Source organism: Barbatula barbatula, assembly GCF_947034865.1.
Source record: "Barbatula barbatula genome assembly, chromosome: 14".
NCBI lineage: Eukaryota > Metazoa > Chordata > Actinopteri > Cypriniformes > Nemacheilidae > Barbatula > Barbatula barbatula.
The window spans coordinates 5,560,013-5,586,113 of NC_136777.1; the positions used below are offsets into that span (position 1 = coordinate 5,560,013).

General features: G+C 39.5%; 1 protein-coding gene across 1 annotated transcript in view; it reads left to right on the top strand.

Annotated features, from left to right (window-relative positions):
• Positions 1-25,370, top strand: part of slx4ip (SLX4 interacting protein) — a 33,063-nt gene extending 7,693 nt beyond the window's left edge. The window contains exons 2-7 of the mRNA XM_079473779.1: positions 39-128; positions 494-620; positions 13,791-13,868; positions 15,992-16,080; positions 23,160-23,266; positions 23,339-25,370. Coding sequence (XP_079329905.1) covers positions 39-128; positions 494-620; positions 13,791-13,868; positions 15,992-16,080; positions 23,160-23,266; positions 23,339-23,912 — 1,065 coding nt within the window. The 3' untranslated portion in view covers positions 23,913-25,370. The remainder of the gene's footprint in view (positions 1-38; positions 129-493; positions 621-13,790; positions 13,869-15,991; positions 16,081-23,159; positions 23,267-23,338) is intronic.
• The last annotated feature ends 731 nt before the right edge of the window (positions 25,371-26,101 follow it).

Sequence of the window (26,101 nt, forward strand, 5' to 3'; positions counted from 1 at the left end):
CTAATGATGAGCCTTCTTTCTCTCTCTCGCTGTCAAAGTGTGGGAATTTTGCTGTGCTGGTGGATCTTCACATACTGCCCTTAGGCGCCCAAGACAATGCCAGATGGTTTTCTACGGAGCACAGGAAGGTACCGGAGAGAGGGCGTGTTTCTGTTTGTTTGTTTGTGTATGTGATCATACACTTCAGTAGAGACTGCAGAAATCCGGATTATAGATCTACTCCTGGGGATTCCCCCCTCCTATCTTTATTCTCTCCTTATAAGATTTTTTGAATGGCCCAGAAAATAAGAAAGACATTGAATGTTGTTTTTCGTCTAGGTTCACACAGTGATGTTTACTCCACATGCAACTTTTCAGTTTAATTTTGAGCTCTGTAGAAAAGGTTTAGAATCAATGTCATGTTTGATTACAGAACCTTGCTTGAGGGGGTTATCTTTGTTCTTATGAATGCATATGTGTGTGTGTGCAAACGTGCATGTGTCTGTATATGCAGGAAGTGGGCTCTTTGATAAGAGATTCAGTGGAGCAGAAGGTGAGGCAGTGTCAAGAGGCCAGACACCAGAAGATCCAGCCCAAACCGAAGAAAGATGTCACCCTGAACACACCGCTCTGCCTTGAAGGTATAGCACACATATTTGGAGACATTTTAATCATAGAAGCACATCCGGAGGAAGGCGTTAAGTATTTGACGCGAATATATTCAAACGATAGCCAGTAATGCACCTACTGTACCCTAGAGCATCGTTTGAAGTGAGTATTTTAGCAAGTAATCATAATAATTAAAACTGCATGTGTAATGGAGGCCAGCTAGTGTTGAGCTGTGCAGTGTGTAAACCACACTCCCCATCCGGGCCAACGCCGGTTCGAGGCGCGCGCAGAACTGGGCGAGTAGAACCGGTTTCACATGTAAACGAGAGAGAGAAATGTAAACATGTTACTGTTAAATCCTTACTCTGATCATTGGAAATGATCGCATTATTGGTGCACATGTAAACGTAGTCATTAAACCTTGTGGTGTTGGGGTCCGTGAGAACCATTGTCAAAAAATTTTCATGTTTCTTTAACCTTAGACCTTTATATTTATTCAGGATCAATATTCATATAGATGAACACGGATAAGGATTTGGAAGATTGCTTGTAACCAAACAGTTATTTGCCACCATTTACTAGAATAGTAGGAAAAAGCATAGTAGGAAAAGTAAGAATTTTAATTTTTGGGTGAAGTGTTCCTGTAAGTATTTTTACAAATGTCTCTCCGAGTACCTTTCTGCGCATCATACAAGGGTTAAAAGACAGTTGTAGGTTATACAACCAAGCAATGATATCGAGCAAACATTCTAGACTTGTTGCTATCAATATTTAATGGCAATATCCACCTCATGCCGTTGGCTGGAGTTTAGATGATACTGACGCACAAACCCAGCCCTTATGTTATTAGTGTCTTCTATTGTATAACTATTTTGATTGATGTATTTTTCCTGGCGTTCAGTTGAACCTCAAACACCACCGCACTCTTCAAATACAATACCGAGAGTACCTGTCAAAATATGACAGGTATTTGTTGCGCCTGCATATTTGACAATTTTCTTTAGGCTATTGAAATATATAATTACCTCTGATGAAGCTGCAAGTGAAGACCTGAGTCTTTCCCTCCGTTCATTAGACATTCTGTGTCTCCGTACACTGCGGTCCCACAGCAGGAAGGAAGATATATCAAAACAGAACGGAGAAATTGATGCCACACCGGCATGCCAGCAGGAAAAATACGTAGCCTCCTCCCAGGAGTATCTCTACCACCATCATACAGATGTGAGGGATGTTTTTAACTTGGCTTCCACTTTATCTTATATCCGGTTAATATGTTTCACCAGTACCAGTTTTTTGTTTTAAAGGGTTCCCATCATATGCTTTTTATTGTTTCCCCATCTGAAGTTTACTTACACTGTTCATAAAATTGTTTTGTGGCAAATGTTTTTGTTTGCTGCTGTACCTTTAAGAAACACTCCCTGAACTTAAGTAACAACAATTTGGTCCACTATAATATACCTGTGGGTTTTCTGTTGGGTTCAGTGTCGGTTTTTAAGGGATAGTTCACCCCAAAATGATTTTTTTATAAATATAAATTCACCCAGTAATAAAAGCCATCATGTACTTACTGTACCCTTGAGTTGAACACAGAGAAAGATATTTGAAAGAATGCTTGTAACCTAAAAGTTCTTGGACCCCATTGACTACCATAGTAGGGAAAATTACAGTGATAGTCAAAAGTGCCCCACAACTGTTTGCTTTCCTACATTCTTCAAAATATCTTCTTTTGTGTTCAACAGAACAAAGACAACAAAGAAAGCAAGTCTTCCTACCATGGTAGTCAAGAACTGTATGGCTTCAAGTATTCTTCTAAATATGTTTCCCTGTGTTCATCAGAACATGGACATTTATACAGATTTGTAACAATTTGAGGGGGAATTAATGATGAATTTTCATTTTTGGGCGAACTGTTCTTTTAACCATCACTTTTCAGCTTTAGATTTTGGCAGCGTGGGAAATGCCTGCCATGTAGTTAGTCACATCATCACACACGACAATGAAAGATGTTGACGGTCCTCTGTCATTGTCTTTCATTGTCTTTGGTCCCGTATCTCTCATACGATAGCCTTCACCCCGTCCTGTGAAAGCAGAAGGAGGGGCAGGAGGGAGTCTGAAGGAGATGCTTCTTCTTGCACAGGTAGCACTTATACCCTGTAAAAGGCTGACTCACTGCATGGGCCTGGTCCTGCTGAGAGAGGCAGATTACAGGGCAGTTAAACCCATAAAACGAAATTCCATTTAGATGTTGCTGTCCCTCTCACGGCAAGGCACGGCAGCGCCGCTGCATAGGTGCCCAGCTCTGGCTGTTTTTTTTCTGCCTCTGTAAGTCTATGAAATCCCAATACATGTTGTTTCAAAGCAGCTTTAGGCCGCACTTGGGTTAGGCAACACAAATGATGTTTGATACGCAGCTGGAATCTTAATCTGAACCTTGAGTTTCCAAAGAAGGAGGGAATTCAAATGAGATTATGTTCGATATACTGATAGTGGAAAAGGTCTCAATGTTTATATTCTTGTGTCCATTTTTTCTGTTGCTTGTTTCTCCGTAAAGACGGACCTCAACTTTCACTCCTGACACATTGTGTGTCCCCAGCGTCCCTCATTCCGGATCGATTTCAGATATGTCATGAGCCAAACTGACGAGAACATCATGAATCACTGCTTTTGAGTGTTCACAAAGTCTGTGAAAAACCGCAATGTGTTACCCTCAGGCCAGGTGAGAAGCGGGTTATCATCTAATATATCAGAAAGACTGACTCATTATGTCTGACAGATGAGCATAATAAATACGAGGGTGTGTGCGCACGGACAGACTGTCTCCTTTGCTTATGTGTCCATAAACAAAAAGCGTTAAAGGTATTATTAGGCCTCCGGCTGGAAATGGAGCTGATCTTTGACGGGGAAATAGATGGAAGGGTCACATGCTCAGTGTGGAGGTCAAACACTAACCTGTTGATCTCCTTTCCAGAGTTGCGCACGGGAGACTCAAGCGTGAGGAAACATCACAGACAAGGCTAAATCTCTCATTCTGTCTTTGTGCGTGTGTGACAGTGTTTTGTCATTGGCCGGTCAAACAACGTGACCTCTCCAGCTGTTGAATACATCAGCTCCTGCTGGTCTTGTTGTGATCTGAACACATGAACACGTTTATTGTTCAGTTGAGGGAATTTTTCAGTCCCATTGGATCACTTATAATTTCTTATTATAATTTTAAAGTTAGCCTGCTAGCTGACTTGTTGAAAAATGACTCATATGAGATCATTTGTCTCTCTTGTATCTGTCACCCTCTTTTATTCTATGCTGTTATATCATGCATGTCTTGAGCAAAGATGTGTCTGTTACGACCTGTCTGTGGTTGTTTCTGCAGATTTCGGCGCACATGCCACATCTCATCCTGCATGCACATCACATGCCGACACATTTCCTGAGAAGTCTGCTGTGCTTTCAGCTGCAAAGGCCACTTTCCAAATGTCAGCTCTCGTAGATTCCCCCTGACTGGCTACCTCATGCTTCCCCATTAGCTCATAGTGAGTTGATTTATTTATGCTTTGGAGAGGGCGGGAAAGGGGGAACTTTTCCCACCAAATGCTCTGGCTTGGTGTGAGCACGAGCCGGACCCTTGGCAAACTTACCAAGGAAATGTTTGCTGCTGGAAGAAAGCAGATTATGATGTTTTTTATGGTCATTTGTGCAAGCTTTTCTACCCTGAAAAGGGCAAAAGTACAGCGTTTCGATTATTTTTTTAATTTTAAGACATAATGATGTGTGGAATGAGATGAACGTTGTGATAGTAGCACTCACACAAAGAGAAGAATTTTCTTCATTATCTCATTATGCCAGTCTCTTAAGCCACTGTATGACCCCGCTGATGTGCTGGATGAGTTCAAGTGCTTTCACCTAATCTTGTACAAATTTAACATAGAACTATTAGGTTTAGATGGAGAACATGAGCAAATTAGGTTGTTGCGCAAACGTTTCTGCCAAAGACCTTCTTGAAAATCAAGTTAAACGGTCTTTTTAGAACTTTAGTTGTTCTAAATGATTCCACAAGGTTTTTACGGGCGATCTTAAAGTAGCTTTACTGTTTTTAGCCCTGTATTGTATTGTTACTTTATCAAAAGTATATGAAAATTAACATACACCGCTCCCAATGGACCAGATAAAGCATTTTGGTGTCAGACTTTTGCTGTCAAATAAACTTGCATTTCACTGACAAGGTATATGGGGATAAATTAAATATACCTTTTACTGATAGCATTATTTGATTATTAAAAAAACAACGTTGGAATAAATATCATGATGATATCGTCACCACGAGTTTGCCCACGATAACTGCAAAGTGACATTCCGATATCACGACAGCCCTTGTTGTAACCAACTAAATGTTTTACTCCTAACATTGTGGAGTCATATAAGGTACATATCTATAAATTAAATTACATATTGGATAATCTTGGCTAAAGACCAAGTTACTAGAGGTTGTTGTAAAAATGCGTTTTCTTTTTGGAAACTATGGTAACCATAGATTTTTCATGGGGTTTGTCATTTGGGCACTTCCTCCAGGTCATTTGTTATCCATTGTTAACCCAGGTTATTCACCCAGTTGGAAGCAGCACTGATGTTCTTCTGGTCTGGTGTCATGCATACTAAATGAGTTTCCTACAGTGTAAACCGAGAAGCCCTCCATCAATTTTGGTCAAACTGAGGCATTACACTTACGACTCACCAAAGATCGCGGGCAGCTGTTTGCACTTTCACGCACATCTGTCGGTGACTCGGATGTGAGATTGTCTACCAATACTCACATTTCCCCATTAGTGTGTTTGATCCGATGATGAGCAGGTATTAATGGATAAAGAGGAGGAGAAAGGAAGATGGTGGCATGGTTCTCCACACCTCCCTTTCTTACCAAAGCCCATCCTTTTTCCCACAGGTGCCAGGGCTTACAGTGCTGGTGTGGCAGAGGGGGGAGGGAACACCTGGCAGGCTGTTCTCCCTGACGCTCTGGTGGGTTCGGAGGCATTTTCCCAGGCTCCCCAGATGAATGGTCACTAATAGCCGTGGGAGAGGGCTTTGCGAGAGCTGCACAGTGTACCAGCCTGACTCCTCTTGGCAGACCCTGTGAGGAAGGCTTAAAGGAGAGCTGGCTGCCCGTGACCCAGCCCCAAAGCCAGCACAAGTGCACTGCTGCAGATAGCCTTACCACTGGAGAATGTGTTTACAAGGCCAGAGTGAGGTCTCACTCAGTGAGACGTCTGGCTGCGGTGCTCGGACCGTTTCTGATTCTCTCAGGCTGCGTTCACAGAGCATAAGAATACGGTTGTCTGTTCTGTTTTACAGTGCTGAATACGGTTACTGTTTGTTCACAAGAAGTGTATTTTGTAATTGAATGGACTCGGAACTGTTTGCTGAAGGTGAGTTTGGTAAACTTGTGCTGTGAGATTTGATCCACACTAGACAAAATATATTTCGGTTAAATCATATCGTGCAGATAGCTATTGTGCACTCTATTGCGTGTTGTTTTTGGGGTCCTCTTAAAGGGACAGTACACCCAAAAATAAAAATCTGTAATTCATTATTTACTGTCATGTTGTTCTAAACCTGTATATGACTCTTTCTTCTGTGGAACACAAAAGAAGATATTTTGAGAAATGTTGCAGTGGTGTTGTGTCCGTGCAATGGAAGTCAATGGGGTCCAATGTTGTTTGGTTACCAATGTTTTTCTAAATCTTTTATGTTCGGCAGATGAAAGGAAGTCCTACATGTTTGGAATGATGCGAGAGTGAGTAAATGATGAAATCTTTTTTATTTTTGGGGATCACTTCAACTCCGATCCAGTCATTGTCTTCCTATCAGAGATGCGCCCTACAAACCATATCAGCTTTGTGGTCTGGACGTGACCCAAATTCTATAAATAATTTACTATTTTATCTAGATCTTTTTTCTTAGTATGATATTAAGAAGGTTTTCTGCATTGCTGCAAAATCTCACAGCATTAGCAATAGGCAATCCCGTCCATCTAGCTTACACCATCAGAGTCAGGTGACCTGTACCAATCCACTTTAAGCGTCCATAATACCATCTATAAACGTTATTAAATATCTAATATCCTGTATCTCTTTCAGGCTCCTTCTGTCTGCGCCCCCTCCCCAGCAGTTTGAGCATAGTTTTCCTGTCCCCCCACACGGCCCGTAGCCTTTAAATATGAAGCATGTGGCAGCTTTAGCAGCAGTTACCTGCCCTGGAACATGTGAGTGGGGTTACGCAGGATTATCAACACGGGAAATGGAGACCTGTGGGCAGGAGTTGACGAATTCCTCCGGCTCTCTTGACCGCCTGTCAGTCAGTCGGTCTGTCTGCCTCCTTGTTCTAGAATTAGCCCTTGATGTTTTGTCGTGTCGCAGTTGCCGTGCAAATCCACCTCCTAAGCCCGCCTCTCGCTGTGCAGAAAAGCCCCTGGACAGCCGGACCCTTTTTGCATACCTTTATCATTTACATTTAGCAGATGCTTTTATTCAACGAGAAACATCGCAAGCAATTTATCATTTCAGATTCTCTCCCGCGGTCAAACACACCCGCTTTTGGCCTCAAAGTTATGTTTATACATCAGTATGACTTGCTCTGGACATGCACACACACCCTAGTCTCTCTTCCAGGGTCAGTGGTGTTCCTCTGGTTCTGTCCCACCACAGTTCTCTGTATGTAATTAGGGATTGAGAAACCTTGATCAGGACGAGACCGCTGCCCCACCGCAGTCCGGTCTCTCACACACGTGCAGCCTCTGTGAACCTAGACTAACCGTGCCGAATGACCAAAGCACTCACTACTGCAATTACCAAATTGTTTTAGAGGATCATTCTACTTTTTCCTTTAGTGTTTCCTTGCAGGGTCCTTGCGCAGCTCAAATGGCGGTTTAATGGTGCCTTTCTCATCATTATTTTCTTGCCTGTTTTGTTTTATAATGAAGTGCATATTTTCCCGGCAGAGAAACCCATTACAGTTGGCACAGCGTGATTGTTCTTTTACATTAGAGCTTTAGATATTTCGTCATTAGAGCACCAGTGAACCTTCCAGGTGTGTAACGTGACAGTTGTAATGTACTGACGATTCGTAAACGCACAAGCAGAAGAGATTTAGTGGGAGCGAAAGATGAGGAAAAGAAGAGGTCTGGATTCAATGACAGGTCGAGATCAGGTTCAAAACCTTTAGCCCTGCTGAACAGCACATAACTCAAGATTTCAGGAGCCTTTCCCACATCATTAATCTGCTGGAATCAAGCAGGAGGAATGTGCTTCCCTGCACTCATTCACACCACACCATTCTCCTTCTGAGTCCCTAATTTCTGCGTTTACAGTACCAGAGCTCATTTAAGTATTTATGGATAGTTTTGTTCTACTGTTCCACTAACCAAGAAAATCTGGGTTGATGGATTTTGCAGCAAACCAGTAGTTTATCGTATAGATCATTCCACAAGACTTAAACATCAACGGTCCAGAGGCACTTCCTGTCTGTTTTTACGTTTTTTACTACAGGTTTTTTTTAACGTGGAGAGCAGATGAAGCAGAAATTCTAAGCTTTACAAAGATGGACTAAACTTCAGTGGGTAATTCCCAAAGAGCGGGCAGCGGCGAGGGAAGTTTGTTCACGATTTTGCTGCATCCATTCACAAAAATAAAGTTTTGATGTATTAACAAAATATCTTCATGGAACATTATATTTACTTAATATCCTAATGATTTTGGCATATAAGGAAAATGGATCATTTTGACTATTACTCGGATATACTACAAAAAAAGTCAGAAGAGGTCACATTTTTAAGCTTTTTTTAACCAATATATGACTCAGAATAGACTGATGAAAAGTATTCAAAAATATTTTTGCAGTTGTGTAATTTTATTAGGAAATGTTATTTTAAAGAAAATATTAGTCAATTTTGGAACTTACTGTATTTTGTATGTCGGTTTCAGTTTCCCTGAACTTAACAGCATATTTGTTTTCAAGTAACTAGGTATTACTTACAATAAAACTAGCCTTTCAGTCATAGTAAGATATAAAGTATTAGTGTATTAACTAAAATGTTGAGATGATCTTTTATTTATTCTGTTTTATTTGGATGTGCAGGTGTAGGCAACTTATTTTAGTGTCACAGACATCTCTTTGGACACGAAGTCACATCTTCAGGTTCAAAGTGACTTGTTGTGCCGTGTCATTGGAAGAATCTTTATTACAGTCTTTTTGACTGACTTCATGTTAGCGTGTTTAGTTTTTATTTTGCTTTTGATCTGTGAAATTATGAAGGCAATGGGCTTTACTTCATATACTTATCTTTACAGTTCTCCTTTTGATCATGTGTTGCATCCTCCTGTTGGGCCACACCACAGCCTTTCATAACCACGCTGAAGGGTCACCCAAATGTTAAATTGAACACTCATGCGCAAATATTGTTTCAGGTGGATGTTGAACAGAGTGATAAGATGCACCGCCCGCACGGCCCAGGCTACAGTTACGCAGCCGGGTGTGATGTACTTCCAGGAAAACCCCACTCGCCCATTCCATGTGGCGACCCCTGTGAAACCTTCGCACACATAGGCGCAATCGCCCAGAGCCCCACCCTGACCCAGTGAGACCAGAGGATGAGATCTTAGAGGGTGATCGTTCATAACAAAGCGAGAGAAAATATTTCCACAAATTCCAACTTGGTCATCTAGACACCCCTCTTTCACCTGCTGTCACCGGTTTTCACAGTAGACACGTCCGCGAGATCCCATCGGGATCGTTCAACAGTAGCTTCATGCTCGTATATATCAGATTGTACCCACCAGCAATCAAATCTGATGTCTGTTTTTCAAGTTTGATGTGTTTAGATTCTACAACCCATTTGGCTTGTCAAGTCCCAGACTGTGGCGCAGAGAGATGATTATTATTCTTTCGCATGTCGAGCTGTCTATACTGACCATTTGCTTGGAGACGATGAGGTTTTTATAGCTCTTGCTCCTCTTTGAACTCTGAATCAATGGAAAGAATGCTTCTGGTTCGAGACAAGGGATCACTCATCCTTCTCTTCCATTTTATTTCACATTCCTCTTAACATTCTTTTGGTTTGTTGACTTTTTGTCCCCTCTATTGTTTTCCCAGGAAGTTTTAAAAGCTTTGTTGTGGGGGGCTCCGGGTGTCCGTGTACTGATGTACTGTATATATATATATATATATGCTTTGGCACCATGTCTGCTGAATCTGTGAAACGACATGTCTTGATGCTGGGTTGGTGGATTACGGTTGATGCTGGAGCACTTTATCTCTGAGGGTTTAACAGGGCAGTCATCTCCGTAACGTGACGTTCCGGCTACAAAGGCGGCATTACTCTCTCAGACATCTGGTGGGTCTGGTGATCATTTTCTGCCTTTGGTGTTACGGCTCTGTTAGCTTGCCGAGACAGATCTGACTGTACACTGGTAAACAAGAGTGCTTGTGTAGATCACAACAGTATTTGTATAGATAATTGTAGTGTTTGCTCTATCAAAAGAAAGGATGCTTTAGAAGGAGGGAAACATTTTATTGAAAGAGATAAAAATGCCCATAAATATGTTTATATTTATTTTTCAGAATAACTCATGAGAGGCAGTGTTGTAGGGCCTTTTTCATTGGATGCACGTACAAAACCTGTTGTTAACTTATATTTATCGGTCTGGCTAGTGGCTAATAATATAGCTATTCATATTTTATTTATGTGATATTAGTTCATATTAATATTTTTTATGGATAAACTAGTATCATAAAAATAAATTGTTGAATTTTATTGTGTATTTTTTATATAACGTTGTGTAACGTCATTATTTATTTAAGTTTAGACAAGTAACGGTACTTCTACTGGTCACCAAATAATTTACAGAGACTCTATTCTTTACGGATGTATAGCGGAAGTTAACTATGGGTCACAAAAGCTTGCATGCGCTATAATAATTTAGTTTCGACACACAATTTCATAAATCCATTATCACATGTCTATATCTTTTCATAATTTAAATGTTATTTTACTAGGAAAATGGCACATCGGTGGCATTTCTCGTCGTTTTTGTGAATGTTATTTTTTTAATGAACATGAACCATTAGGGTTGGATTGGAATGATTGACAGCCTTTATTTGGTTTGCGGGCCACCATTTAGAAAGCTCTGGCCTAGACCCGTATATGTCTGTTCCTTGATCTTCTCCGACTCCGGTGACAGAAAGAACAAACACTGAGAATCTGCATTTCAATACAGCATCCCGAATTAAAAAAGGGAAAGAACATGCTCCAGGCTCTTGATATTGAGCAGAAAGACTTATGTTATGACTCAGGAGGTTTATTTTCCCATAAATCTCTCAAGCCTCTGAGGCCGCTCGCATACTCAAATCATTAGGAAGAGGAAAGATAAGACCGCTGATAGCGTGCATGCATGCTTTTTTCCCCTTCCCATTGATGTTTTGTGCCATCTTGATCTCTACGCTGGTGTTGACTTTCTCCCTTTAGCTATTTAAGGCCATCTCATGAACTTTTCATCTGATATCGGAATCTTCCTCGCCCGTCTCGGTTAACTCTTTGTGGCGAAACGGAACGCCCGAGGATGCATCTGATTCATATTTACCTTCACAGGACTCATGTTTTGAGCGACGCTGCGTGCTGGTTCGGTAGGCATTGCTGTTCCCAGTAGTGTCGGATCACTTCCCTTGAGCACAGATCAGTACCAATTGGCTGGAACCTTGACACGAATATCAACATCAGGAGCCTGTTTGGCAGGTTCACCTGCCTTTCAATCTGTTATAAGAAACTTACCGTAGCCTGTTATTGTTATAGGTGGAATACAATAACATTTACGGTAATTATTTTGTATCTTGGATACAGTGGCTGGGGTTTGGGGTTTTAATGGGGTTGAAAGCTCTGTTTGTTGTTTTTGGAAATTATTTGGGTTTCATGGAGATTCATGTCATGGTTGAGCTTTGAATGGAAGTTATTTTAAAGCAAGAGCATGCAAGAGGTTCGGGAATTCGCTCTAATGTAGTATTTACATTTACAGATTTAGTTTTTTCGACACATGTAATTTTGAGCACTGATTCACAATATAAGCAGTGTAAACAATTCCAACGACAGTTGTTGCATCTTTGAAGTGGAAAGTACACTGTAATTGCAAATAAGTACCTGCAGATGCACAGGTAGATGTTAGTGGGACCTGAGATGACAGAGAGGCAAACCTATCTTCTCAAAGTCATTTGAAACATGCTCTCTGAAAATTGGCAGATGTCTGTGGGGGATCCATGTGAGGATGTTTCAGCATTCAAAGATTTGAGTATTTGTCATCTGTCTGCAACCTTGCTTATATAATCTGAAGATATATATATATATATATATAGTATATGTTCACAATCCCCAGAATAAGCGCCATTAGATCTGATCTGTTTGTTTCAGGTTTTATGGTCCTCTGGCAGCATTGAGATCTCTCTTCAGGGCTCTAAAGTGAGAACTAATGGATTCTCATGGCTGTTTACAGCTGCACCAGCAGAGCTAACCAGCCGCTTTCTTTTGCAGATTCCTGTCAGATTAAGCAACATTGCTTTGTCTTTGCGCCTAGTAGATCTTGCATTCCTTGGACAATGACGAACAGATCTAGGCTGGATTTTTCCTTTGCCCATTGTATCTTAATTTAAAACAGAATGGCGGTGAAATTGCTCCAACGCTGGAAGGGTTGAATGAACTCATTTTTTTGACGTGATGGCGGTGAATGGGTACGGTTGCTCTGGCAACTGCAAAAGCTTGTAAGCCCAGCATGTTGACGTCAGTTAATGCTTCATTCATTGTTGTTGCCGTTTTCACACTTGGTTCGATTGTTTGTGCAAAATGTATTACATTTCATACAGCCGCAGATGATTCCAGATGTTCATTTAATCAGCATTTCTAGATGTATTGTGGCCATTCCAGTCCAGTGTCTGTTGAATTTCAACAAAATCAAACCTCAGAAGTGACGTTAAGTCATCCAACAGCAATATGAAAGACTGACAGCATGACAAGTAACATGAAAACTGTGATAAAAAGATGTAATCACATATTTTTTAACTTTTCCTAAATGCGTTCAAATATTACTGTTGTATTGCTCAAAAGTAAATACAAGCTTGTTTTCTTTGCGATATTTGAGGACTGGAGAAATACGGGGCGTTACTTTTCTGTTATTTTCACCTGTTTCTCCAGTTTGAAATTTGGGAGAAATACTGTTAGTAGTTTAAAGAATTAAAAGAAATTATAATTATAAGAAATTATAATTTACCTAAACACATACCTATAAATAGTCATTTCAGAAAAACTGAAAATATTTTTTTATTTGTCTCTTCATTTTTTCTGCAGCTGTGTATACAGTGTGCAGTATATTTGATCATTTCCAAATTTCTGCTTTAATAACATTAAACTGCTTTTTATAAATTAATTAGAATGAAATATTTGACATTAACATGCATTGAGGAACACTGGAAGCTGTTTAGCACTTTAGATCATGATTCAGGAGAAAGTGCTAAAATTGGAAAGTGTTGTTTGCTTTGTAGCTTTACTCATGTTTTTGTTCCATTGGTTCACTGACAAAACTTGCCATAAATCTCAGAGTGGCCTATACTGTGAGACGACAGACGCCAATAAATAACTGTCTTACGTTTTACTGTAAATCACCTCGGTTTCCAGCTGCTTAGCTGGTACTTAGAGATTTGACAAATAGTTTCACATTCAGTCTAAAGTACAGGTGGTGCAGGCAAAGTGGCACATCTCTAAATAGTAGAGCATGGATTCAAATAGCTTTTTCACAGATAGAGGTTGTAAATAGTTTCAGAGTTTAGTCAGGCTTGTTACAGTGGACTTCAAAGGCAGATAAACCCCTGGAGCTGCTCAAGGTCGTGTCTGAACTATGATTCTCGCTTATTTGCTTAAATGCTTTGGTATTTGGCTTTCGGCTGGCTTTTATCGGGCCTTCCGCATAGCTGCATACAATTGATAACGTCACTGTTCAGGAGAGGCGTCATGAACTATAATTTATATGATTTTGATATTATGATATCGTTCATTTCCTCATGACTAATTGTGTTTTTGTTTAAACTCTGCTGGTTTCCTTTTACCTGTTAGGTGATTCTGGGCGCACGCCTGATTTACGATATGTCTGATGAGTCCTGACAAATTTGTTTTACTTTTACAGGCAGGAACATTCGCTTGACGGTGTACTTCATGAAGCGACACATCAACCTGAGGTGCATTGTGAGGCAGCACTACAGAGGTATCGTGTTTTTTGAAAGGCTGAATAAAGCCACATTCATATTAAAATGCGGGAAAAGTTGCGAACAGGTCTGATGATGCTGATCTGTTATTTTGCATACACAATAGAGTACCAAAGGGATGACGTATTTTTGTTACGTCGCACTGGTTCCGACCACCAAAAGCCTTTGGATGATCGCAAAAATATGATCCGTGATTAACAAAGGTTTATGATGTTTAGGCTACATGTTTTGTCTATCGAAATAATCTTTACAAATAACATTTAACAAAATGTTTTATTTTTTAAGCCTGAATACAATCGCCAGACACACAGAGCTAGCAAAAATCTTTTTCTTTTGCTTGTTTTTAGCATAAACTTAATTCTTATATTATTTTTCCTAAAACAAGACCAAATATCTTTGGTCACTCTTCTTGTCAAGTAATTGTATTTTGATTTAAGAATGTTTAGATATTTGTACTACAAAACAAGACAGAGACTCTTAGTAAGAATGTTATTTTTTGCAGTGCATGAGGCTATAAAGAGAATGCACTACAGTTGCTCGATATTAATGTCACCACCACCAGGCCTCTGAAAACTCTTTCAAACTTTATATAAAATGTTTTTCATGGTAAATTAATCCCGTCCACGTTTTTAGAGATTTGTTGCCATGTTGCATCATAATATGTGAGATTTATATTCACGATAGCAACTTGTGTTTGACAGCCGTTTTTAAAACACGATAAAACTTAAAAAAAAATCATGAATGGGTTATAGCTGGTGTGTTTTATGTCTCAGATTAAAACGTGAAAATATTTAAAGGTTTTGTTAACAACTGATCTTATTTCAGGCAATTTAACAAAAACCCATTAAAAAAACCCATTGACTCATGTCAGCCTCAGTTGGGGGCCCTGATCAGATCATTATTTTGGAAAAAGTCGACTGAAATATGTGAAAGCAGTTCTTGTAGTCGGCAGGTCAGAACACAATTGTACGAGTCAGAATTGTAAATGAAGAAACATTTAATTTTATCAAGCTAGAAGGGAAGAATGAAATCCATCAATGCTGAGAAAACAATAGTAATCAATTAACCATTAATGAAGTTAAATGGGTTTTAATGGTTTTATAGGTATTGGAATTGGTTTAAATGGAAACCGTAATGGTTTTACTGGTATGCGATGGGTTCTACTGGCGGGATATTAAATCCTACTGGAATAATGCCCAAAACAGAACAAAAAGGATTTTTTTAATTGTTTCGATGGAAAAAGCTAATGGTTCATAATGGTATTTGAATGGAAACCATACAAATTTCTATAATTGTTTCTATTGGGTTTCTATTGTTTTTTTCAGCAGGGATGTTCAGTCCTAATCGAGGTGGAGCTTAACTCATATTTGAGACTAAAGCCAAATCCACCAGAGGCAGGCAGACAAGCGGCTCACAGGGAAAATGTGCTTCATTTATCACAGTAAACAACTGCAGGCTGACGTCTTACTATGTCTGTGGAAACATAACCCTGACGCCACACTCTGTATAGGAAATGACAATAATCATGTTACATTATTTATTTATATTTAACACGCTTTAAAGAAGTAAAAACAAAGAAGGGATGTAAAGAGCAATAAATGTGCAGTATGGATTATTTTTGGTTATCTAGGAAAGCAAACGACGGAAAAAGGACTTGACCAACAATTTGCTTGGCTTTAATTTTCCGGCTAAATTTGGCTTAGAAGGTTAGAAGGAAATCAAATGTAATACATCAAACAATGTGGTTTGTTTTGCTTATATCTAGTTACATATTTGAAACCGTATTGACTGAGAGGCAGGAGGTGAATTCTGCCATGCAGTGTTGACATTCCACATCGTGGCAACTTTACCAGTTACTTGAAAACAACAGTTAAAGTTTTTTTTTTACTGTATTTGATATTTCACATGAATGAGACATTCAGGTCACTTTATTCTGTTGATGTTCTCGTCATTCTAACTTAGTACATGAAATGAAATAAAAAAATCTTTACCTCTGCAACATTACACCCATCTCCCATCCCCATTTATGCTGTATACATGTCTGTCCTGATAAATGATTCATGACATGTTGCAACCAACCTCTTTCACTGCCGTTTACAGTTGACGTTGATTTTGTTTACAGAGTTGCGTGTTTTTCCTGAACGTGTTGTAGTGTGTGCCAGTCCTCTGGAGATTGCTGTACTTCCCAATGGAAATCTGAACCAGGATGTGGTAAGAGCAACTTACTCAGTAGATGTATATTAAAGTCATATTTCACATGCAGAAGTGTCAAAACATTATTGCGAATCTGATATTGTCTCTCAAGAATGCAGATTTGTTTCCCTGTGAACAGAACGACAGCTTGTGGTTTTTACAAGTGCTTATTTGTCGATATATTATATATAATGAATGTAAGAACTTGTATGCTTGTGCTGCTTTCATACACCCATTCTTTGCCAATGCACCGTTGCCATGAAGTGGGTTTTGGCTCATGCAGTCAATTCCTATGTCTTTTGTTCTCCTCTCCCTTTTATTATGGGATGGCAAAAGAGAAGTTGGAAGGAAGGGCTAATTGGATGAGGTACTGCACACTGGTCATGCTCTCTGAGGTGGACCACTGAAATGCTTTGGCTTTAGGAAGAGGAACCCAGGCTTCTGTGCTGGCTCTCAAACCCCCTCTGAGGTCAATGAGTTCTGCAGCAATCCTATGTACAATAGGACTGTCTAAATATTGTGAGAAGATTTTTTTTTCTCACTGGAGTTGCATCATAGGTACACAATGTATTTTGCTTAGCATTGTCATTTTCGAAGTCTGAAATAAACCACAGTTTTTGTTGGCTCTCACAAACGCGCTCTCTCACTTTTATAGCATTAGTGTAGTGTGGGTAAGAAGGCTGTGATTTGATTCAACAGGATGTTTAGTGGTAGGATCTCTGGAGCCTTCCACGTGATGCTAGCGTGGGACACTCTGAGGTTCAGAATGAAAGCGTTCTCGTGTAGACTTCCCGCTCGGATCTTCTTCAAGATCACATTTTTTCCATTCTGCATCATCCAATAGAATCCTGAGAACTCTATAAAGAGTCGCTCAAAGATGAAGACAGTCTATCCTGCCATTAATGTCGGTACTTTTCGGGGTGAATCATTTGCTTTTCTCTCAGACGTTTGCTTTCACTTTGGGTTTCAATGAAAGCAAGAATTGTAATAATATGAGTGAAGTTATCCAGTTCGACAGTGAAAAGTTCACATTGTGTAACCGCTTTTCCAGTCCAGGGAAGCAGAGCGCTTGTTTTTGCATTCTCCTCTTCAGGATGTGGTTCTCCGTGCTTGTATGGGCTGTGCGGAAGGGTTAGTGGGAGCTTGTGGTGGTTCTCTCTCTCACTTTGAGCCACTTTGGCAGATCGGAGGAGTTGAGGTATCAGGATAGAGAGCTGGAGTTTCTCTCATGACAAACCAATTATTCCAATTGCTCCGCTCTAATTTGTCAATAGGAGCCAGTTTCTTGTTTTCTCCTCGGCCTAAGGTTGGCCAGGAAAGATCTAAATCGAAATGAAAAACGCGGCTCGGCGGTATGAGTCACAAAAGATGTCGAATTTCAATTTGAAAATGATAATGGCCTCGGTGAATTTGTTCTTCCGATGTTGTCATATGTTTATGGCCAGTCTTTCTCACCACATTTTGACAGCGAGAGTCTGAATGACGCCTTGTGTTTTCAGGCAGTTTGGGGATTTGTCTGTGGTCCGACTCATTTTTTTTATTTAGTACTCAGTTTGTAAAACAAAGTTTATATCGGCCGCACAGAGCTCCCATAACACCCATCCAGAGGTCATAAGGTTGAGTTCTGACAGCGAGTGATGACATGACGCACGGTTTCTGGGAGGCAGCGAGAGAGCATGAATCTTTCAGGGGGAGCTTCAAGTGGTTAAATATCTTTGCTACTATTTTGAAGGTTCCTGGTTCAACGCCTGAGATGGGTGTTTTATGAACTGGAAAGTGATGTCATCTCTTAAAGGCATACACTGTAAAAAAGCATTTACGAAATGAAAATGTCAAATGAAATTAACTGCAAAAGTTGGGTGTAAAATAACATAAAAACATGTAATTTTACTTAAAAAAAAAAAAAATGTTAGTACAAAGATTTTCACTGTACTGAGAGGTCAGATGTCGATATTAGGTGGTTTGTATACCCGTTTTTAAAGAACAAATATATATTACATTTATTAAAATATATTATCTTTCTATCTTTTTTGTTTTATAAAGAGCCATCCCTTTCCCATTTGTTGAAAATGATTTCTTGTTTGTGCGTTTTAATTCACACAAAGTGTGTCATCTTTTAAAAAACACGTGTCCTTTCTTGTTACATCTATAACACATATTTCCCACTTCATAAATGAAAATGTACATTGATAAAATGTAGGTTTTTATTATGTCTGAACTCTGTCAACAGGGGTTTAAACCGAGGATTCAGTATATTGGTAATGAATACATTCTCTGAGAGGTTATTTCGAGTTCTGTCTGCAAATGTCCCATTAAAAAACGCTGGTGTTGCCCAACAGCATCAATAACATAATGGTTTGGATTGGGTTAAGTGAGTAAACAATGACAGAATGTTCCTTTCTTGTGTGAACTATTCCTTTAATACACTCCACAGGAATTGTCCCTTTAACGAATCCAAAATAGTGTAATCGCTTTGTATAAAAAAAGTGTGTGCCACTGCCAAATGACTCAGCTTTACTGTTTTATTGGTCATTGATGATGTTTTTTGAGTGATTCATTCATATCCATTACTGTGGTCTGAAATTTGGAGATCAAGTGGTTCGTTCATTGGTGTTGGGTAATGTGGGTGTGGTACACAATACGCACAGCATCATGTCATCTGATGGTAAGTGTCAACCCCTTTTCCTGTTAATGCGCTTTGAAACACCTTGAGAAACTCTGTAGCTGAAGGTCAGTACAATATTCTGGATCACAGTGATGAAAGTGTTGACTTTTTCAGTCAACATGTTTAAGTCAAGTCGTCCTCCGGGTCGTGTGACTTTGTATTTGGAGATGCGAGCTGGGAAAATGTCACAGATAGCAGTCCTGTAATGAAGCGGCGGATCAAAGCTCAGGGCAGATGTGTTTTTACAGCCTCCTCTCCCTTTGGGCAGACCCACAGTGTTTATGGACATAACTTTATCCTCTCTTTGTTCCTCTCATATCACACCAAGCTACACAAAGCTTTAAGACTCTTGTCACCGAATCTGCTTTGTCTCCATGAAGCTAAGAATTTGCGACGATGTACAGATTATCCTTATGTCCTTAGTTGGAGAGTTTTTCTGACAGGTATGTTCGGAATAAAGTCATAGACAGGAGTTGTTTCAATGGTATTCATTGATTAGTTGTTTTTGTAACAATAGCGTGTTGCAGACCACTCTTTGTATAGGGTGACACGCATTGCAATGAGTCTAAGCTTTAGTTTCTCATTATTTCTCCATGTTTTGCTGGCCTTTGTCCTGTTGTGGTGTACAGAACAAGCAAGGTTTAGCAGAAATGTCAAACAACAGAAGACGCTGCAGAGTCGCAAGCATGCAAGACTGTCACGTTAACCTCGATTCTTTTAAAAGGCATCACCCCCAGAATACTAAGCAATGATGACAATGCACAGTTTTTCTGTGGTGTGTCTACAGTTGTTTTGGGAAAATATGCGTGTGGGTGCTACTGTGGTGTGCTTTCCAAACGTTAGTTTTCCCTAATGATCATAGCACAGTAAATCCTGATAGATTGAATTCTTGGCTACTTAAGCAATACGATAAACTCCACTTTACTGCAACATTGCAAGCCTCGTAGCTTTGATGTCTGCTTTCTTTGTTTCGGTCTGTCTTTGAGGTGAAAGTTCAAATGTCCAAGTTTGTCCATTTTGCTCTGCAGATATGCAGATTGGAGTTTACAGTACTTGCGTATGAATGAAAGTGAATTGAAGACGGGTTAGTGTGACTAAGGTATTAGTCCTACTAACTTAGAGTTTAAAGCCATTCTAAAGAGCATTATGGTTATTCTTTGTAACTCTTTATTTTATGGATCATCAAATCATGGTGTGACAATGATCCGCCGTATAGAGAATGAGTCAGACGTGTGATAAGTGTTTGTTTGTTGATACAGATGAGCCAGAACTTGCAACTCCCTGTAGTGTCATATCTTTATCAATTCATGGTTGATAAACTTTGTCATCATGAGTCAAGACTTTGGTCATTTCCTCGGTCAAATGGTCAATTCCAGTGTTATGGGTGTGACATTTCTTGTCAAAACTAGAGCTTATTGAATGCTTTTGAGGGTTTCTGTTCAATAAGACAAGTTCTAATATAGTTCTAATATAGCTGTTACATTGTGTGACTGACACAACTCTGAGAGGAAGTCCTGTTGGTGGTCAAGTTCAAGCCTTGCGGTTTCTGGATTATTCCACGTAGGTCTTCCCTGTTCCCACACATTGACTTCAGGCCTCCTTACCAACTCTCTGCCTTCAATTTCTTCTCTTATCTCATTTTCTCTTCTCCCTGATCTCCTCTGAGGGAGAGAATAGAGAACAAGAAGGCCACTTATTGCTTTCTCTGGGAAATAAACACTGCCCCATTGTCAATCTGGCTTTCATCTGTTTTCCAAGGGTCTGTGAAATGCATATGAAATGAAATATCAAATGTTCTTCCTCCCCTCTCCTCAGCGTTTTTGTGGAGCGACTGCGCGCACGATCCAGCGTTCACGCTTTGGGTGTGTTTATTTTCTGTGGAGTTATCATCAGCGAGTATGGGTGTGTATGTGTGCAAGCTTGTGTGTCTGGATATCCCCCTAAAACCCGTCCAGTCTTGGTTACAGTGGGCGGAGGGACGCTGAGAATTGAGGAGGGGAGTTTCTCGTGTGTGTAGGAGAGACAGTTGGACAGACGGTGGTCATGGAGGTCTGCAGATGACCCAGCAGATCATTCATTTCCACTTTGGAAATGGACTGTTTTTAAACATTAACAGCCCACGCTGTTTCTCATATTCATCGGGATATTTGAAAACACGGCAGACAGTCTGTAACCTTCAGTTCACCTTAAACTGAACCTTTTAATCTATCAGCCATTGATCGGTGTGTTTAGAGTCAAACAGAATTGATTTATGTGAACTTCTGTTAAGCCCGCTGCTGTTTGTGTGCTCAAAGGGAACCGAACTTTTAAGGACTTGGAATTTTTTGTCCAAAATAGTATGAATTCAAACCATTACATTTACATTTATGTATCAAGCAGACACTTATCCAAATCGCCCAACAGTACATTTAATCTGTACATTTTTAAGCATTATGTGTTTTGGGGATTGAACACATGACATTTGCCCTGCTAATGCAATGCTACAGGAACTTTGGAACAGTATGTAAGACTTTGTTTGCAACTAAGATCTAATCTTTCTTATGAAAGCTGGAATCCACAACTTTATGGTTGTACAGAAAAAAATACATAGAGCAACTGCATATAAAAGTAAAGCTTAGCTTATTCTGATTTGCAATGGAAAGCTTATAATAATTATAATTTAAAAGATGAAATTGTGGTCAACATTTTATTTATCTGCTTCCAGCTTTTTGGTTTTTAATGCATTTTTCGAATAAAACCCACATTCCCTGACATACCGTAGATGCACGCAAGACCATACAACGAAACATTTTGGAAATCATTTTTGGTTGATTCATTTTGATACTTGGTGAAAATGTACTTCTGTAATAATAATATATGTAATATTCAATTTCACATTACAACTGCAAACTGTAACTTTTGCCTTAATATCACCACCTGTTCGAAAATAAAAATGTGTAAGCTAAATAGACATTTTCTGTGAATTCGTACCCAACTAAGGTTATTATAGTTACTAATCTTAATACAATTATAACATATCTGTCGAATGAAAACAAAAAAATATATTGGGCTATTATATTGAAAACTTAAAATTAGCGACAATTAAAAGCTAAGGAATAACCTGAAATATGTTAAAGAAGAGGCACAAAAATTATTAGCTGAAAATAAATAAAAAAATTAACTTAAACTAAAACAAATTAATCTTATATAGAGACGAACAAAATTAACGGATAAATAAATTATAATAAAAAAGCTTGAATAAGTAAAAAAGGTCATTCTATATATGTATAAAACTACAATAAAACTGAAAATCTGCATCTGACAGCTTAATAATACATCAGTTTTGGGCATAACACAGTATCAGTAGGGAAACTCATCCCTCTGCAGTTTCCTTCTTTAGCTCTAATGACTTGAAAGATCTTGTGCTTATCTGCCCATTTGCTCCTAAAATAGAACTAATAGTCTATATATCTCAAAGCAGTTCAGAGGCCATCGGCGGGTAAACGTACTCTTTTATGAAATCCAATCAGTGTGGACTGGAATGATTGTTTTGTGTCGTTTAATTGCAGTTCAATGATCCTGTGGCTCTAAAGACGATGGCCACAAGCACCCGCTCTGTTCTTGCTCACTCAAGGATTGTTCTGTTGACTGAGCTTCATTAGGCCTGTTGAAGGTGTACGTTGGTGGGATTCAATAAGCCGCCCCGTCTCTATTCTTCGGAGAACGGCAATGTTATGCATGACTAGTTGTAGACCAAGGACTTCAAAGTGTTTCTCTGTGTATGTGTTTGACTGGGCTTCACCAATAGAAGAGTTTCATGTTTTGGTCATTTTCAGTTTTTTGATGATGGTGTTTTTCTCTTGTGACTCAACATTTTGACCATGTAAACATAAGCTCAGATAAATCTTCACATCAATCCACTGCGGCTTCATGGCGCCATCAAAATATTGCTCTGTTTGTTTGAACATGGGGCATTATTTTTGCATTTGGCGCAGAAAGGACACAGTTAACCTTTAATCTTAATTTCCATTATTTTAACCCAACAACCTCACATACACGCACAAGCAAACCCACACACAAATATTTATATTCGGAAGAATACGATGACATTTTTGATGAGCACGCAGATCGCGTTCGGATCTTCTCTAAATGCTGGCAGTTGAACACAAGCTTTTTGCTTTTGTTTTGATGGCCATACCCAAGAGACCAAGCGGGAACATCCCATGGATCTGTTCCCATGACTACACCAAATATCACGTCAGAACAACAGCCTTTTCTTTGAGTTCTTTGTCGTGCTTTCTTTTTCACTAAATCATTTTCTGAACAGTTCCTGTGAGGTGTTGAGGGATTGGATTCTTGCGACAGTTTGTATAAAAGTCATCGAGTTTAACAGTTCCATGACAGTGCATTGATAATTCTCTTTTAACCGACTGCTTCCTCTTGTCTTTTGTAGTTGCAGCAAAGTAGACAAAGCAAGTCGAAGTATTTTTCAAGTCCTGGTGAAACCAAAGTTCCCTTACCCAGCTCCACGGTTAAGAAAAGGGCCGTCCTTCAGAAGATGTAAGTGAGGCTTTGTATCTTCTTGTGATAGTGACCTCAGCATTCTCATGGATTGTGGTTTTGTTCTTTCAGTGCCAGGCAGGCGAACACACAGTCCCGACCACACAGAGATGATCAAGAATCCAGATCGGACACTGTAGAAAAGGGAACTACCAAATTGAATCGTCCTCTACCAGTATCATCCGAATGTTTGTTTGCCGATGACTTAGTGGCTTGTGCGCATGAGGATGTAAAAAACATAATTCAATTGCCTGAATTAAGTTACAAGGATAAAGAGGATGCTCAACCATGTCCTGAATCAACTGCTATGAAGAGGAGACAACGCACCCCTAACTCCGAGGAACACCAAAAACCCAAAAGATTGCGTATTGGAGAGGCTGCTGTACCAGGCGATTCCAACAGGCCGTCTTTTGGCATCTCCTCATGCAGATCTCATGGTGCAGCTCAGCCTGAGATCAGACTGGAAGAGGAGGTGCTTACACATGGAAACAACACTGTCGAACAGAGCAACCAGTGCGGGCCAGCCGCAAGTCTGAGAGGCTCATCTGTCAAGCCTGTGTCCTCTGGCTCTTCTATTAGTTCCAGAGAAGAAAGGAGGGGGGGCGCACCCAGAACATCCCGATTACGCAGACTCAAGAAGTCCTGAGGGCAACGGCAGCATTGAGTAAGAGCGGATATGTGCACTATCGAGATGGATGTTACTGTACACACTTCTATTGTATTTGCTGTCTGTCAACACTGGTTGCACAAGCACAGTTTACCACGGGCATACTTAATGGCACAGGCATCCCAAAATAAAACATTTGTCCGGTATTTGGACTGTTTCACTTAGAATATATATTTTTTGTATTTTAGCAATATTTTTGGGTGACCATGATAGAATAGAAAGACAGGGAATAAGGACAGGGGTTGTACGGTTTTAAAATAGCAAATTAACAAATGGAATAATTATATTTGTATAGTCATACAGGTTAGAATGATTATTGTGTCTGTGATGCTTAAAGGAACAGTTCACCCAAAAATGAAAATTCGGTCATCATTCATTCACCCTCAAGTTGTTCCAAATCTGTATAATTTTCTATATATCTGTTGAACACAAAAGAAGATATTTAGAAGAATTTTGGAAAGCAAACAGTTCTGGGGCACTTTTGACTAACATTTGTATTTTTTCCATGGTGGCCAAGATCTGTTTGGTTACAAGCTTTCTTCTTTGTGTTCATCAGAAAAAAAGATTAGACAGATTTGGAACAAAGATTTTCTTTTTTGGGTGAACTGTTCCTTTAAGTGAAGCATTACGTTAAAAATAAACTTAAAATAAAAAAATATTGCAGTTCTGCCTTTACAGTAGACTATAAAGCAGATAAACACACATATGCATATGCTTAAGTTCCCAAATATTTGAATAGGCTCTACTTGCTCTAAACAAAAACACGCAGCACAAACGCAGATCGCATTTTCCGCGTAAGATTTGAATTTCAGACCAGCGGGAGCCGCTGAGCGCACTGTGGCTTCCAGCCCAAAACTCTGGCTCCATCCGTCTGAAATCTCCACTCTTCCAGCTTCAGCGGAGCACATGATTGATTCCGCTGTGTTCTCATACATACAGAGATCTTTATACGAACGGGGGTTTTACTATTGGAGCCGACTGTAGTCTCCCTGTGGTTATCATTTGTGAACGTTACTGCTTTTCATTACAGTCTACTGCGAGTTGACTGACAGCATTATGAGATGCCAAACTGCTTGTGTCTGATATTTGGCTAGTCACGACTCCAGTCAACTTTGATATAGTGCGTAATGGCAGGCCGATTATATGTATGGATATAAATTAATCTAGTCTCGTGTCCTGCTTTTCCAAATTCTTTCTGTTTTATGTCTTTTGGATAACAGATATGTGTCATAATAACAGCACTGCCAGAACATCAACAGTGTGCACAAACAATTCACCGTAATGATACTGTACAGTTTCAGTCAAAACCCTCAAGTTCTTTTTTTTTAATGTGACAAAAATTTTAATTTGAGATAAAGAGCGGAGACAGGCTTTCAGTTTGAGTCATTTAAAGTTCTGTAATGAAATTTGAATTATTAAAGATGTTTTTTGATGTTGAAGACTCATGTTCTTGTTGTCATACTTTACGTTCTTAAAGGGACAGTTCACCCAAAAAAGAAAATTCTGTCATCATTTACTCAAACTGTGTGACTTTCTTCTGATATTTTGAAGAATGTTGTTAAACCAAACAACGGCAGTACGTCTTTTTTTGCCAATGGACACAAAACCAATGCAAGTCGATGGGTACCGCCGTTGTGCGCTTACAGACATTCTTCAATATATCTTCTTGTGTGTTATGCAGAAGAAAGAAAGTCATAAGGGTTTGAAATGACATGAGGGCGAGTAAATGACGACATAATTGAAGACCAAGACCTAATTGAAGAAATACTTTAAAATGGTATAGTTTAGTGTTTTTTCGCGGCCTGTTTGTGATTTGGTCCATCCTCTGATCTATCATTAGTTATCTGATATTATAATACTCAAACATTAATTTGTATTAGTCTAGAGTTAAAAGTCACTGCCGGGAAAGATACCATTTACTAGGTCTCTACAGTCACAAACATTGGGAAAGCCCTTTTACTCATCACCATACGTTTTGCCTTTTGCCCTCCGGTCATATGACTGAATATCTCATTGATCATGTGAGGAAAGTATTTGAGTCACAGCGACAGTCTTCACACGGTTCACAATACAATGAGAAGCGCTCAGCTACTGCATGTAAACACATTTAGACAGACCTTGTGCTTCTGACCTAAACCATGTAGCATAACATAAGAGCGAACTCTGTC